At 37.3% G+C, this 16,793-nt stretch overlaps 1 protein-coding gene across 1 annotated transcript in view; it reads right to left on the reverse strand.

Moving 5' to 3' along the window:
• ADGB (androglobin) overlaps positions 1 to 16,793 on the reverse strand; it is a 168,107-nt gene that overhangs the window by 93,150 nt on the left and 58,164 nt on the right. The window contains exons 8-10 of the mRNA XM_047102658.1: positions 14,139 to 14,368; positions 6,291 to 6,431; positions 4,530 to 4,624 (exon numbers count right to left, since the gene is read on the reverse strand). Coding sequence (XP_046958614.1) covers positions 4,530 to 4,624; positions 6,291 to 6,431; positions 14,139 to 14,368 — 466 coding nt within the window. The remainder of the gene's footprint in view (positions 1 to 4,529; positions 4,625 to 6,290; positions 6,432 to 14,138; positions 14,369 to 16,793) is intronic.

Genomic DNA, 16,793 nt, shown 5'->3' on the forward strand with positions numbered 1-16,793 from the left:
CCTTAAACCATTTTCAATCCCTCAGAAGAAGGATTTATAATACTCTATATGTCCTGACTCCCTCCCACGTCTCAAGCTGCCTCTGAGACTTCTCCCCTTGCTATCTATTCAACTTCTAGCACTTCTCTGAACCCAGAGAGCTCTCCTTCACCTCCAGACTTTCCAACATAAGTCCTCCTCTGCTTTGAGCACACTTTTTTCCTATTTATTAAGCTAACTTTTTAAGGCCATCGCTTAAACACTTCTTCCTTTAGGAAGGCTTCCCCAGTCAACCACTAAACAGAAACATGTTTCTGCTATGTGTGCCATATTCATTCTTCCACTCATTGATTCATTCATTTGGTCACGCATCAAACACACATTGTTTGAACACTATATTTCTACCATATTCCGGATACCTTTTATGATCTCTGTTATACCAGTTTTCTAACTTTATTACTATTGTTGGTGTGTCTGTCTCCTTCATTAGGCTCTGAGTTTTGTGATGAGAGAGTTTTGTTAATCTTGCTCAGCACAGGTCCTCAAAACCTAACTTATTATTTAGCACATAATAGATCATCAATAAAATCTGTTGGATTAACAACAAACATAGATCTTTTTTGTCCTTTAAATTCAAAACTAACTTTGTGCTTAAATATTAATTTCTCAGTGGGACAGCCAAGAGTTCAAATGGATTATTTTGTAGGATTTGTGTGTGTGTGTGTGTGTGTGTGTGTGTGTGTGTATGCATGTGTGATGTATTCATCCCATTCTTGTATTTTATAGTTTTAAAAATAGTTTAAGTACTTCCCATAGTGAGACCATGGCAGTCCACAAAGCATGGCTCAGGTCATTTTTTAGTCCATGGTATTAGAGCATTTGATCTCTGGAATATTTAGGACAGCAGCTAGGCCAATGCCATGTAAAGAGGTTAAAAGAAAATCAGGGCTGAGATAGATGACCCACCCAAATCTTAATCAGAGACTCAAATTTGTGGGAGGTCAAGGAAACACACTTGGATTTAGGCAATGAGTAAAGTTAATTAACTTTGAATTAATATCAGAGAAACTGACACTATATGCCCTGTCATCTTGACGATATTACCCCTGTTAAAAGGCAGATTTTTGTATGGATAAATGGTGTCTATTCAAAAAGGACGAAGAAGGAGGAGGAAAAGGAGGAGGAAAAGGAGGGGGAGGAAGAAGAGGTGGAAGAAAAAAGAGAGAAAAAGAACGAAAGAGGGATGCTGCTTGGACGAATCATCTAGAAGACAAATATACTGTGTATTAAAGCGCAATAAGCATCCAATTGGATTATTTACACTTCAACCAAATTTTCATTGAATTTTTAATATCCAGCTGTTTGTAACTAACCCAGTGAACATTTATGTATAATTATATTACTAAACCATCTAGTCTTCTCCAACTTTAAATGCAGTGATTTCAGAACACGGAATTCTAGAACTAAAGTGCTAGATGTCTAGGGGTCTCCTAAAGGGTTAAGATTTAATAAGCTCCAAATGCAGTGTTGTGTTTGTTTTAAACAGAGAGAAGAGCAAGTAAGCTGGTGGACTTTACTCTTTATAAGGGAAAGAGAAAAGTGATTTTCATATCCAATAAAAAGTCTAGCTGATTGCACCCAGACTTAAAGTGAAAGGCTCACTGGCTTAGATTAAAGCCTCGTCCTGAGGGGCCAGCATCTTATTTAACACACACAGTAGGTGCCTGCTGGAACACTCTCCAAGAACAGAGCCTGGGGGGAACCAGCTTCACACTCTCCCTTTGCCCTGATTGAGAACACCAGTCCTCCTGGAGGGGAGCTTCTACAAGCTTCTGATGCCTGATCTTTGCAGCAGCTACCCAGAGGAGGCCTCCTGACTTCCTGGCTCTGGAGGCCAGAGGAACTTGCATTCCTGGTCCTCGTGGAACTAGAATAATCAGTGACACCCAGAAAGGAGCTCCTATTCTCATCTGGTGCCCTGAATTTGCAGCTGCTGCTAGGAGACCCCTCTCTAATCACCAGGCTCCGGCAGCCAGTGGAGCTTACGCCTGTGGGTCCCACCAGACTGTTACCAATGGAGAAAGAGTCATCACAGCTACCACCCCCGGGGCACAGCAAAAGGCAACAGACCCAGAAGTTCAGTCTTTCTGTGGGGGAGGCCTATTAACTAACCATCATGGCTGCAGCCTGAGCGGCAGACTTGTAATTAAACACACATCTTGGGACTGACTGTGATCCTTTCCAGAGACCATGGAGGGCAAGCACTAGGTTTTATGCTTTTCCTCTGCCGCCCTCCAGAGTCACTGTGTCTCCTGGAGAGGAGATTCACACGTGGTCGGTGCCCTGGTTTTTACGTCTGGCCCTCCAGTTTTTTGCAGCTGCTACCCAAAGGAAGCCTCTGGATTGCCTGGCTCTCATAGCAAGGGGGAGCTCGCGTTCCTGGGTTCCACAGGACTGTGGCAATTGGAGAGACAGCCCTTGGCAGGCTGCCACCCTCAGTGCACTGTGCAGACAGCAAATTGAGCCACACCCCCAGTCTGTCTGTGAAGGAAGACTCTTGGCCTGTCCTGGAGCTTCCGTCTGAGGCAGGCTTCAAGTCTCGCACACACCTAGTGGACTATGGAGCTGCTCTCAAGGAACGCAGGCTGCAGACACCATCTTGGCGCTCTCCCTCTGCTTTGTTCCAGCTCACCCGTATCTCAAAAAAAGGGTCTTTTGATCATTTGGGGCCCCAACTTCCAACTTTTTGTGACTGCCAACCAGGGGACATCTCCAGATAGCATGGCCACTTGCTTGCCCTATGACTGTATGTATTTGCATACTTTCAAGAGCTGCTGCTTATAGGTTTGAATCTAAATGCTCAGATCCTCCCTTTAGGGACGCTGACAGGTCTTAGCACTTCCTCACTGATGGGGAGCTATTAAAAATATAATGGACTGCCTGGACCAACACAGAGCTGGGGGAAAGACGGTTGTTTCATCTACTGTATAGAAACCAACACAGAGAGTCAAGCAAGATGAAGAACAGAGGAATATGTGCCCAAACAGAGAGAGAGAGAGAGAGAGAGAGAGAGAGGAAGAGTGAAAACAAGATAAAAACTCAAAGAAAAACCTTAATAAAATGGAGATAAGTAATTTGTCTCATAAAAAGCTCAAGGTAATGCTCATAAAAATGCTCACTGAACAGGGGAGAAAAATGGATGAACACAGTGAGAACTTGCACACACACAACCACACACACACACACACACACACAAAGGAAAATATAAGAAAGTACCAAAGAGAAGTCATAAAGCTGAAGAACACCATAACTAAACTGAAAAGTACACTAGAGGGGTTCAACATCAGACTAAACAAAGCAGAAGAAAGGATCAGTCAACTCAGAGACAAGGCACTGGAACTCACCCTATCAGCGCAACAAAAAGAAAACAGAATGATGGAATATTACTCAGCCCTAAAAGAGAATGAAATCTTTCCATTTGTGACAACATGGAATAGACCTCAAGGGCATTATGCTGAATGAAATAAGTCAGACAGAGAAAGACAAATACCGTATGGTCACTCATATGCAGAATCTAAAACAAAGCAAACAAACAAGCTCATAGAAACGGAGACAAATTGGTAGGGTTGTCAGAGGCAGAGGGTCTGGGGTGGGAGAAATGAGTGAAAGCAGTATAAATTTGCTTAAATATATGTATTTAAAGATTATGAGAAACCCATACAGACCATGCCATTACTAATAATTATGTTGTCAAATATTTAACATCATGGAAAAAAAGCTAGTGGTATAGTGTCAAGTGAAAAACCTGGCTTCCCAAATGTAATAAATTCATAAAGTTTAATTCTACTGTGTAAAAAAAAGTATATACATATACACACAGAATACATGCACAGAGGGAAAAAAAATCAAAGGAAATGTGCCAAAATGTTAGCATTGCCTATGTCTAGATATTTATACTATAAATATTTAAATTTATATGCCTTTGTGTATATTTTCTAAATTTTCTCTAAGTTGTTAGATTTATAAGAAAAAATCAATTAACATTTCTGTATGTGTGTTATCTAAAGATACAAGGAGGTTACAGCAGTGATTTACCAGATGTGGATATGAGTTCATTTAAATCATCTTATGTTAAGAAAAAATTTATCATCTGTTTATGGAAAGATATTATTATTTAGATATGTTTACATGATTCTTGCTAAAATATGTAATACATATGCCTTTTCTTTTGCTTATAATGGAAAAAAAATAATACATGAGTCTACATTTTTAAACATGAAACTATTGCAATCATCTAAGATAGAGATAACTGTGAATGTTTCAGGTCCCTGCATTCCAGTGCTTAATTTTAAAGATAAGTAAACTGAAATTCAGGAATAGAATTTTGATTAAATTCTGGTATACCTTCTACCACAACAAATCTCTCTGTGTCTATTTCTTTCTCTGTTCCTCTCTTTCTCTCTCTCTCTCTCTCTCTCTCTCTCTCTCACACACACACACACACACACACACTATAAATGGTACTGTATTTCCTGGCCTTGAGTGCTTACCACTTTTTCTAACGAAAAGATCTTCCTTTCAAACAAATAGAGGGGTGTAAAGGTAGCATATACAACCATGTGAGCAGACTGTGTTGCTGAAGAACCTGTAAAAACAAACATATATTGTGTCATGGAAATTTTAGCCAAATGGGTCTGTCTGAGATCATTCCAGTCTGTTCAAATTCCTTAATGAGCTTATCTTTGCTGGTGAAAAATAGGTAAATGACTCAATATATTTAATAAACATTAAATTTTGCATGTGTATCTATTTCATAGAACATCTCATTAGTTTTACCTTGATCATAATACCATCTAATTTTTTAAGAAATCATTTTATGTCATTGTAAAAAAAGTTATCACAAAAACTCTATCAGCCAATGTCATTTAGAATAGTCTACAAATGATTATGTTCAAAAGGATAAAATTGACATTTTTTAGTTCTCCTAGATAAAATGTTACTTTGAATTTAAAGAAATCCAGAAGTTTCTATGTCATGTCAAGAAGAAAGAAAATATAAATAAAGTAATCCTTCTATGAAGAAGGAAAACTTAGACAGTAACTTAGTTTATATATATTGCCATATATATATATATATATATAGTCAGAAAATTCTTATTTATTTATTTATTTATTATTTATTTATTTATTTCCAGTATAGTTAGCATACAGTGTTATATTAGTTTCATACACAAAACTGATTGCTTAATATTTAATACTTCTGAGCATCACTTAATTTTTCATGTGTTTCTTAACAGACCTGAAATTACTATATTTAATTCAATGTGCTTTTGTTCTTTAAAGATTCTGGCAAAAACGATGTAGTTTATTTTCTTTTATTGTCTTTATTTTTAATTAGAAAGTTTTGTTTTATTTCTTTGCAAATTCAAACACTAATATTTAACTCTATTAAATATTTTTTGGAAGAATAATATTTTTAGAGATGTAAAATACAAATTAGATATTAATAAGGATCTCTCTAGAATAGATTAATATATAAAATATGCCAAATTTATGGAAACATATTTTTACATTTAAAAATTAAACTATGTATGTTTTTCATGGAGCAGAGATCTGAAGCCAGGCAAATTTATATATAGATATATATATATATATATATATACACACACACACACACACACACACACACACACACACATATATACACACACACACATATATATAATTTATACAGAAGGAGACATATACTAGACATATACTAATACATATTTGTATACACTAATATATAATTATATTTTATATTTATATAAATGTTTTATATTTGTATAGTTTATATAATTATACATTGGTATTTACGGATCTTATATAATATGTGTCATATATTATATCTTATATAGTATAATAAATTTTATATATTATACTATATATAACAATATATAACATATTATTTGTGATATGTTAATATATAACATATACATTTATTTATTAGTATATGTCTCTAAATGTAATAAATACATTTATTTATTAGTATATGTCTTTGCATAGAAGGTGCAAACCCTTCTATGACTGTTGTACCATAAAAACTTGGACAAACTTGGTCTCTGTCGTATATGTAAGACTTTGCCCAATATGCATACCAATTTGAGAGTTTAACAATTATGGGCAAACTGGAACAAGCTTATTTAGAAATGATTGAACAGGAACCACATTTTTGTATTCCCACATTATATTACAACTTTTTACAATTCAAAATTTTCCAACATTTCAGGAAACAGCTAAAATAGGTATTATTCTGGAAGACTGAAAGCTTACAATCTGACAGAGACTGCAGAGAGTATTGTACATCTGATGAGGGTCTCGAACCATGAAGTGACCATTTGAATTTTTCCTTTTCCTTTTCTTTGTCTCCATTTTTACTCTTCTTCTTCCCAAGGTCTTTTGCATCTGCTTTTTCTAACACATTAAAAAATATATAATAAATCTTCTAACTATAAAACCTCAAACTATATTACTTGCTCAGTTATTATGTTGGAAAGGAGGCCAAAACAGTAGTGTTATTTAAATATAAAACAATAGCCATAAATTTCCCAAAACACTACTCATCTCTAATTAGAAACATCAAAATAAAGCAAGAGAGAACTGAAAATTGACAATGCACTGTCAAAGACATGCAGAATTATTTATTATTGACTACACACAGTTTTGTATTAAGTGGAGATGATCATTTGAATATAATTTACATTATACATATTAATTAATATATAATTATATATTATATATTATATATAATTCTGGCTAATTTTCTCATTTTAGAATAAAGCTAGTATTTTTATTCCTCCTACTATATCATAAGCTCTCTATCTGCTGTTTCCTCCACGTAGAATACTCTTCTCTCCACATACCTTCATCTTTCTCAAGAAATCCCTCTCATCTTTGCAAACCTAGCTCAAAATTACTTAGAGAATTTTACCCTGATGCCCTAGACTAAATACGAATTCCTGTAGTTTTCTGAATTTCCCTTCAGGTCTCATGTCCAAGTATATGGTTATAGTTGTTTGTTTGTTTGTTTGTTTTTAATTAACATTAGTCTCTCTCACTAGATCATAAATGCTAGGAGCTAAGTTCCACATCTGATTTTCTTCACCGAGTTATCACTAACTCTTGGAACATTTATTGTTATTCTACTCAGCAAGCAGTAGATTTTAATGAATGGGTGGACAGTTGTTAATTTGTGATACGTGCAAAAAGTCTTCTAAGTTCAAATCAACTGGAGAAATATTGCATGAAACAAATTTAATCAGCTTTCTTGGCTTGCTTTCTTTCATAAACTAATGCACACTAGGTCATTTAAAGAAGGGCTTATGATAAGCAGATATCACTCACATACTTGATCTTGGTATGTTTTTAAGGAACATTTATAGTAATAGTTTCTCTGTGGTAAATGTTGGTAGATAAAATCTTGATAAGGAATAATTTGGACAAATTGTCAATATTTTATAAAACAATTATTTGAAATATCATTATAAAGGCTATCAAGGTATATAAAAAAAGCTAAGTATATTCTAGAATATCTAATCCTACTTTACTGTAAAAGCGTTGTTGCTCATATGCATAGCTATGTGAAATATTTTAGAAAATATAAAATAACTCTCTGGGAAGATGGCGGCGTAGGAGGACGCTGGGCTCACCGCGCGTCCTGCTGATCACTTAGATTCCACCTACACCTGCCTAAATAACCCAGAAAACCGCCAGAGGATTAGCAGAACAGAGTCACCGGACCCAAGTGCAGACGAGAGGCCCACGGAAGAGGGTAGGAAGGGCGGCGAGGCGGTGCGCGCTCCACGGACTGGCGGGAGGGAGCCGGGGCGGAGGGGCGGCTCGCCGGCCAAGCAGAGCCCCCGAGTCCGGCTTGCAAAAGCGGAGGGGCCTGACGGACTGTGTTCCGACAGCAAGCGCGACTTAGCGTCTGGGAGGTCATAAGTTAACAGCTCTGCTCGGAAAGCGGGAAGGCTGGAGGACAAAGGGAGGGTGAGCTGCGGAGCCCCCGGACGACAGAGCTCAGTTTGGCGGGGAACAAAGGCGCTAGCCAGCGCCATCTCCCCCGCCCATCCCCCAGCCAAAATCCCAAAGGGAACCGGCTCCGGCCAGGGAAATTGCTCCTTCCGCGCGAACACCCAACTCTGTGCTTCTGCGGAGCCAAACCTCCGGCAGCGATCTGACTCCCTCCGGCTGCCACAGGGCCCCTCCTGAAGTGGATCACCTAAGGAGAAGCGAGCTAAGCCTGCCCCCCCTGCCGCCGTGCACCTTGCCTTCCCACCCCAGCTAATACGCCAGATCCCCAGCATCACAAGCCTGGCAGTGTGCAAGTAGCCCAGACGGACCACGCCACCCCACAGTGAATCCCGCCCCTAGGAGAGGGGAAGAGAAGGCACACACCAGTCTGACTGTGGCCCCAGCGGTGGGCTGGGGGCAGACATCAGGTCGGACTGCGGCCCCGCCCACCAACTCCAGTTATACACCACAGCACAGGGGAAGTGCCCTGCAGGCCCTCACCACACCAGGGACTATCCAAAATGACCAAGCGGAAGAATTCCCCTCAGAAGAATCTCCAGGAAATAACAACAGCTAATGAGCTGATCAAAAAGGATTTAAATAATATAACAGAAAGTGAATTTAGAATAATAGTCATAAAATTAATCGCTGGGCTGGAAAACAGCATACAGGACAGCAGAGAATCTCTTGCTACAGACATCAGGGGACTAAGGAACAGTCACGAGGAGCTGAAAAACGCTTTAAAGGAAATGCAAAACAAAATGCAAACCACCACGGCTCGGATGGAAGAGGCAGAGGAGAGAATAGGTGAACTAGAAGATAAAGTTATGGAAAAAGAGGAAGCTGAGAAAAAGAGAGATAAAAAAATCCAGGAGTATGAGGGGAAAATTAGAGAACTAAGTGATACACTAAAAAGAAATAATATACGCATAATTGGTATCCCAGAGGAGGAAGAGAGAGGGAAAGGTGCTGAAGGGGTACTTGAAGAAATAATAGCTGAGAACTTCCCTGAACTGGGGAAGGAAAAAGGCATTGAAATCCAAGAGGCACAGAGAACTCCCTTCAGACGTAACTTGAATCGATCTTCTGCACGCCATATCATAGTGAAACTGGCAAAATACAAGGATAAAGAGAAAATTCTGAAAGCAGCAAGGGGTAAACGTGCCCTCACATATAAAGGGAGACCTATAAGACTCGTGACTGATCTCTCTTTTGAAACTTGGCAGGCCAGAAAGAATTGGCACGAGATTTTCAGGGTGCTAGACAGCAAAAATATGCAGCCGAGAATCCTTTATCCAGCAAGTCTGTCATTTAGAATAGAAGGAGAGATAAAGGTCTTCCCAAACAAACAAAAACTGAAGGAATTTGTCACCACTAAACCAGCCCTACAAGAGATCCTAAGGGGGACCCTGTGAGACAAAGTACCAGAGACATCACTACAAGCATAAAACATACGGACATCACAATGACTCTAAACCCGTATCTTTCTATAATAACACTGAATGTAAATGGATTAAATGCGCCAACCAAAAGACATAGGGTATCAGAATGGATAAAAAAACAAGACCCATCTATTTGCTGTCTACAAGAGACTCATTTTAGACCTGAGGACACCTTTAGATTCAGAGTGAGGGGATGGAGAACTATTTATCATGCTACTGGAAGCCAGAAGAAAGCTGGAGTAGCCATACTTATATCAGACAAACTAGACTTTAAATTAAAGGCTGTAACAAGAGATGAAGAAGGACATTATATAATAGTTACAGGGTCTATCCATCAGGAAGAGCTAACAATTATAAATGTCTATGCGCCGAATACCGGAGCCCCCAAATATATAAAACAATTACTCATAAACAGAAGCAACCTTATTGATAAGAATGTGGTAATTGCGGGGGACTTTAACACCCCACTTACAGAAATGGATAGATCATCTAGACACACGGTCAATAAAGAAACAAGGGCCCTGAATGAGACACTGGATCAGATGGACTTGACAGATCTATTTAGAACTCTGCATCCCAAAGCAACAGAATATACTTTCTTCTCGAGTGCACATGGAACATTCTCCAAGATAGATCATATACTGGGTCACAAAACAGCCCTTCATAAGTTTACAAGAATTGAAATTATACCATGCATACTTTCAGACCACAATGCTATGAAGCTTGAAATCAACCACAGGAAAAAGTCTGGAAAACCTCCAAAAGCATGGAGGTTAAAGAACACCCTACTAACGAATGAGTGGGTCAACCAGGCAATTAGAGAAGAAATCAAAAAATATATGGAAACAAACGAAAATGAAAATACAACAATCCAAACGCTTTGGGACGCAGCGAAGGCAGTCCTGAGAGGAAAATACATTGCAATCCAGGCCTATCTCAAGAAACAAGAAAAAGCCCAAATACAAAATCTAACAGCACACCTAAAGGAAATAGAAGCAGAACAGCAAAGGCAGCCTAAACCCAGCAGAAGAAGAGAAATAATAAAGATCAGAGCAGAAATAAACAATATAGAATCTAAAAAAACTGTAGAGCAGATCAACGAAACCAAGAGTTGGTTTTTTGAAAAAATAAACAAAATTGACAAACCTCTAGCCAGGCTTCTCAAAAAGAAAAGGGAGATGACCCAAATAGATAAAATCATGAATGAAAATGGAATTATTACAACCAATCCCTCAGAGATACAAACAATTATCAGGGAATACTATGAAAAATTATATGCCAACAAACTGGACAACCTGGAAGAAATGGACAAATTCCTGAACACCCACACTCTTCCAAAATTCAATCAGGAGGAAATAGAAAGCTTGAACAGACCCATAACCAGCGAAGAAATTGAATCGGTTATCAAAAATCTCCCAACAAATAAGAGTCCAGGACCAGATGGCTTCCCAGGGGAGTTCTACCAGACGTTTAAAGCAGAGATAATACCTATCCTTCTCAAGCTATTCCAAGAAATAGAAAGGGAAGGAAAACTTCCAGACTCATTCTATGAAGCCAGTATTACTTTGATTCCTAAACCAGACAGAGACCCAGTAAAAAAAGAGAACTACAGGCCAATATCCCTGATGAATATGGATGCCAAAATTCTCAATAAGATACTAGCAAATCGAATTCAACAACATATAAAAAGAATTATTCACCATGATCAAGTGGGATTCATTCCTGGGATGCAGGGCTGGTTCAACATTCGCAAATCAATCAACGTGATACATCACATTAACAAAAAAAAAGAGAAGAACCATATGATCCTGTCAATCGATGCAGAAAAGGCCTTTGACAAAATCCAGCACCCTTTCTTAATAAAAACCCTTGAGAAAGTCGGGATAGAAGGAACATACTTAAAGATCATAAAAGCCATTTATGAAAAGCCCACAGCTAACATCATCCTCAACGGGGAAAAACTGAGAGCTTTTTCCCTGAGATCAGGAACACGACAGGGATGCCCACTCTCACCGTTGTTGTTTAACATAGTGCTGGAAGTGCTAGCATCAGCAATCAGACAACAAAAGGAAATCAAAGGCATCAAAATTGGCAAAGATGAAGTCAAGCTTTCGCTTTTTGCAGATGACATGATATTGTACATGGAAAATCCGATAGACTCCACCAAAAGTCTGCTAGAACTGATACATGAATTCAGCAAAGTTGCAGGATACAAAATCAATGAACAGAAATCAGTTGCATTCTTATACACTAACAATGAAGCAACAGAAAGACAAATAAAGAAACTGATCCCATTCACAATTGCACCAAGAAGCATAAAATACCTAGGAATAAATCTAACCAAAGATGTAAAGGATCTGTATGCTGAAAACTATAGAAAGCTTATGAAGGTAATTGAAGAAGATTTAAAGAAATGGAAAGACATTCCCTGCTCATGGATTGGAAAAATAAATATTGTCAAAATGTCAATACTACCCAAAGCTATCTACACATTCAATGCAATCCCAATCAAAATTGCACCAGCATTCTTCTCGAAACTAGAACAAGCAATCCTAAAATTCATATGGAACCACAAAAGGCCCCGAATAGCCAAAGGAATTTTGAAGAAGAAGACCAAAGCAGGAGGCATCACAATCCCAGACTTCAGCCTCTACTACAAAGCTGTCATCATCAAGACAGCATGGTATTGGCACAAAAACAGACACACAGACCAATGGAATAGAATAGAAACCCCAGAACTAGACCCACAAACATATGGCCAACTCATCTTTGACAAAGCAGGAAAGAACATCCAATGGAAAAAAGACAGCCTCTTTAACAAATGGTGCTGGGAGAACTGGACAGCAACATGCAGAAGATTGAAACTAGACCACTTTCTCACACCATTTACAAAAATAAACTCAAAATGGATAAAGGACCTAAATGTGAGACAGGAAACCATCAGAACCTTAGAGGAGAAAGCAGGAAAAGACCTCTCTGACCTCAGCCGTAGCAATCTCTTACTCGACACATCCCCAAAGGCAAGGGAATTAAAAGCAAAAGTGAATTACTGGGACCTTATGAAGATAAAAAGCTTCTGCACAGCAAAGGAAACAACCAACAAAACTAAAAGGCAACCAACGGAATGGGAAAAGATATTTGCAAATGACATATCGGACAAAGGGCTAGTATCTAAAATCTATAAAGAGCTCACCAAACTCCACACACGAAAAACAAATAACCCAGTGAAGAAATGGGCAGAAAACATGAATAGACACTTCTCTAAAGAAGACATCCAGATGGCCAACAGGCACATGAAAAGATGTTCAGCGTCGCTTCTTATCAGGGAAATACAAATCAAAACCACACTCAGGTATCACCTCACGCCAGTCAGAGTGGCCAAAATGAGCAAATCAGGAGACTATAGATGCTGGAGAGGATGTGGAGAAACGGGAACCCTCTTGCACTGTTGGTGGGAATGCAAATTGGTGCAGCCGCTCTGGAAAGCAGTGTGGAGGTTCCTCAGAAAATTAAAAATAGACCTACCCTATGACCCAGCAATAGCACTGCTAGGAATCTACCCAAGGGATACAGGAGTACTGATGCATAGGGGCACTTGTACCCCAATGTTCATAGCAGCACTCTCAACAATAGCCAAATTATGGAAAGAGCCTAAATGTCCATCAGCTGATGAATGGATAAAGAAATTGTGGTTTATATACACAATGGAATACTACGTGGCAATGAGAAAAAATGAAATATGGCCTTTTGTAGCAACGTGGATGGAACTGGAGAGTGTGATGCTAAGTGAAATAAGCCATACAGAGAAAGACAGATACCATATGGTTTCACTCTTATGTGGATCCTGAGAAACTTAACAGGAACCCATGGGGGAGGGGAAGGAAAAAAAAAAAAAGAGGTTAGAGTGGGAGAGAGCCAAAGCATAAGAGACTGTTAAAAACTGAGAACAAACTGAGGGTTGATGGGGGGTGGGAGGGAGGGGAGGGTGGGTGATGGGTATTGAGGAGGGCACCTTTTGGGATGAGCACTGGGTGTTGTATGGAAACCAATTTGTCAATAAACTTAATATAAAAAAAAATAAAATAAAAAAAAAAATAAAGATAAAATTAAAACATTAAAAAAAAAAAAAAGAAAATATAAAATAAATAATTATTCAATATATTTCTTATTTTATGATCTTATACTTTATAAAATAACTTGAAATTATTTTATTTTAAAATTTGAACTTCTACCTTGCAATAAATGGTCAGGTAATCATAATCTGTGTCTATTTCACATTTTCTTGGTGGGGGGCAATAAAGACAAAAACAGGACAACTTTCTCTTTCGTTGTTTTGGTCCATTCCACTCTACATATAACATATAAGGTAGATGAGTTTGATGGAAATTAAAAACTTAATGTCTCTTCCTGTATTAACACTATACTATCAGTATCATCAAAATATATAGTTGCCTTTGATTTTTAAGACAATAAAATATGGAACAATAACTACCATATAGTAAACAGCATTACTAGTCCTAAAATTCTACAAAGAAAGGATCGTAATTATTTTCATAACACTTAGTAAATGACAATGACAATAAAAAGTCATTAAATTCAGCAATGATTGTAAAGCATTTATATATAACAGTCATGTTGAATGGCATTGTAATAGAAAATCTCTTACCCTTTGGAACTTTGTCACTTTTCTCAGGTGCCTTTAATGCTGTCACTGAAGTGTCAAGTTTGAATTCTTTGCCATCTTTCATTTCTTTGCCATTCTTCACTTCTTTCCCTGCCTCTTTTAATTTGGTATCTACAACAGTTGTTTTGCTTTCAGAGCTGGACTCATCTGACAGCTTAAACTCAGGCAATATTTCTTTCAAGAGCTCCCAAACTTTGTCTGTGTATCCTGCGCTTAAATAAAACACACCAACATTAATTTCCAAATTGAACTTTTAACTCCACCATTGATCATCAAGAAATTACTGACAGAAAAATCAATTGACAATTTCACAAGACTAATTTCAATAGTTACTTCAAATAGATACATTTATCCATCCAACTTGCTTTGATTGAGTACCTACTGTGTGCTGGGCTTTGCTGATGCAAAGAGACCGAACAGAGTTCTGGTTCCAAATGGTGGTGTAAGATTCTGAATTTAGCAATTCCCATGACACACCAAACCCATAACTACATATGGAACAACTTCCTCTGGAAAAAAACAAAAACAAAAACAAAAAAAACAACACACACAAAAAAACCTAGCTGAGTGACTCCTATATATCTGCTGAATTAGAACAAAAAAACAAAAAAACAAAGCATACCGATGCAGCAAAAGTTACCCCAAGAGGGAAGTTCATAGCAATAAATGCCTATTTCAAGAAACAAGAAATATCTCAATTTAATTTTATACCTCAAGAACTAGAAAAGAACAAACAAAACACAAAACTAATAAAAAGATGAAAATAACAAAGATCAGAGTGGAAATCAATGAAATAGAGCCTAACAATACAATCGAAAAAAAAATCAATGAAACTTAGAACTGGTTTTTTGAACAGATGGACAACATTGAAATATCTTTAGCTAGACTCACCAAGAAAAAGAGAAGACTCAAATAAAAACTGATACTACAGAAAAAGGATCACAATACAATCTATAAATAATTATATGACAACAAGTCAGACAACCTAGAAGAAATCGATAAATTCCTAGAAATGTACAACCTACCAAGAGTGAATCATAAAGAAATAAAAAATCTGGACAGACAAATTGCTAGGCAGGTGATTGAATCAGTAATCAAAACAATCCCAACAAACAAAATTCCAGGATGAGATGGCTTCACTGGTGAATTCTACCAACATTTAAAGAATAATGAATGCCAATTCTTCTCAAACTCTTGTGAAAAAAATAGAAGGAACACATTCTAATTCATCTTACAAGGCCATCATTACTTTGATACCAAAACCAGACAAGGACACCACAAGTAAAGGAAATTACTGACCAAAATTTCTGAAGAACATAGATGCAAAAATCCTCAACAAAATATTAGCAAATCAAATTTAACAATACATTAGAAGAATAATACACCATGAACAAGTGAGATTAATCCCAGGGATGTGTGTGAGGATGGTTCAACATTTGCAAATCTGTGTCATACACCAAACTAATGAAATGAATGATAAAAACCATAAGGTCATCTCAATAGGTGCAGAAAAAGCATTTGACAAAGTACAACGTCCATTTATGGTAAAAGTTCTCAACAAAGTGGGTTTAGAGAGAACATACCTCAACATAATAATGAAAAATATATCTTTTCCTCAAGGTCAGGAACAAGACAAGGATGCTACCTCTCACCACTTTCATTCAACATAGTATTGCCAGTCTTGACCAGAACAAGTAGACAAGAGAAATGAAAGGCATACAAATTGGACAGGAAGAAGTAAAATTGTCACTATTGGCAGATGACTTAATATATGTAGAAAATCCAAAAGATACAACCTAAAACTGTTAGAACTAATAGATGACTTAGGCTAAGTTGCAGGATACAAAATCAATATACAAAATATGTTGCATTCTATACACTAAATGACCATCAGAAAGACAAATAAAACAATCCCATTTACAACTGCATCAAAAATAATGAAACATCTAGGAATAAATTTACCCAATGAGCTGAAAGACTTGTACGCTGAAAACTATAGGACATTAATAAAAGAAATTGAAGAAAGCTCAAATAAATGGGAAGACATTCTATGCTCATGGATTGGAAGAATTAAGATTGTTGAAATGTCCACACTATCCAAAATCATTTGATGCAATCCCTTTCAAATTCTAACATTTTTCACATAAGTAGGGATCATCTTAAAAACTGTGTGAAACCACAAAAAACTCTGAATAGCCAGAGCAACTGGAGACAGAACAAAGCTGGAGTCATCACACTTCCTGATTTCAAACTACGTTCTAAGTCTATAATGATCAAACAATATGCTATTGACATACAGACACTTAGATCAATGGAACACAATAGACAGCGAAAAAATAAACCCACCCATGTATAGTCAATTAACTTATGACAACAGAGACAAGAATACACCATGTGAAAAAGATAGTCTCTTCAAGAAATGGTGTTGGAAGAATTGGATAGCCACATGCAAGAGAATGAAACTGGATCACTATCTTATACCATACACAAAAATCAACTCATAATGGATTAAAGACTTGAATGTAAGACCTAAAACCACAAAACTCCTAGAGAAAACATAGGCATCTTGACATTGGTCTTGACATTGTCGTTTTTGTTTTTGTTTGGATTTGACTCCAAAGACAAGGGCAACAAATG

This window comes from Lynx rufus, unplaced genomic scaffold, assembly GCF_022079265.1.
Source record: "Lynx rufus isolate CCGP_SWC_20201006 ecotype Redwood Valley unplaced genomic scaffold, mLynRuf1.p SCAF_6, whole genome shotgun sequence".
NCBI lineage: Eukaryota > Metazoa > Chordata > Mammalia > Carnivora > Felidae > Lynx > Lynx rufus.